The sequence below is a fragment of the Gekko japonicus genome, unplaced genomic scaffold (genome assembly GCF_001447785.1).
Source record: "Gekko japonicus isolate JY-2015 unplaced genomic scaffold, Gekko_japonicus_V1.1 scaffold3828, whole genome shotgun sequence".
NCBI lineage: Eukaryota > Metazoa > Chordata > Lepidosauria > Squamata > Gekkonidae > Gekko > Gekko japonicus.
Window position 1 is genome coordinate 113,557 of NW_015170389.1, and position 471 is coordinate 114,027.

Consider the following 471-nt stretch of genomic DNA (forward strand, 5'->3'; position numbering starts at 1 on the left):
GGGGGAGAGCGAGAAGACTCCTGGCCCTTGGGCGGAGAGGGAAGCGCGCCCCCCCTCTCTGTGTCGCCCCCCCATCCCTCCCTTCAAGGTCAGCTCTCTGCAGGAGAACGAAGAGAAGAGAAGGGGGGGGCCTCTGTGCGCAAGGAAGCTCTCCTCGCTCGCCCCTCTCTCCTTTCTTCCCTGTTTTCGAACCACTTCAGCAGAATTCCGGCGATTATGCAACGCGCCGCAGCCGTATTGCCCGGAACAAAAGCGGGGAGGGAGGAAGGGAGGGGAGGTTCACGAGCAGCAGCCCAGGCCAGAGGGTGGGAAACACCCCTCGGATTCTAGCCGGAGCTCTCGGGACCACACGAGGTGGAGGAGGGGGGCGACGGAGACCCCCGTGGATGGTCCCTCCCCAGGGGAAGGGAGGGGGTGGGGGGATATATCCCGGTTTGCCCTTGAACTTGACGGGCGGAAGACAAAAGGGCC

The 471-nt window shown here is 64.3% G+C and overlaps 1 protein-coding gene across 1 annotated transcript in view; it reads right to left on the reverse strand.

Moving 5' to 3' along the window:
* SCRT1 (scratch family zinc finger 1) overlaps positions 1-471 on the reverse strand; it is a 2,414-nt gene that overhangs the window by 1,401 nt on the left and 542 nt on the right. Inside the window, exon 2 of the mRNA XM_015418264.1 lies at positions 284-393. Within this exon, the coding sequence (XP_015273750.1) occupies positions 284-393 (110 nt within the window). The remainder of the gene's footprint in view (positions 1-283; positions 394-471) is intronic.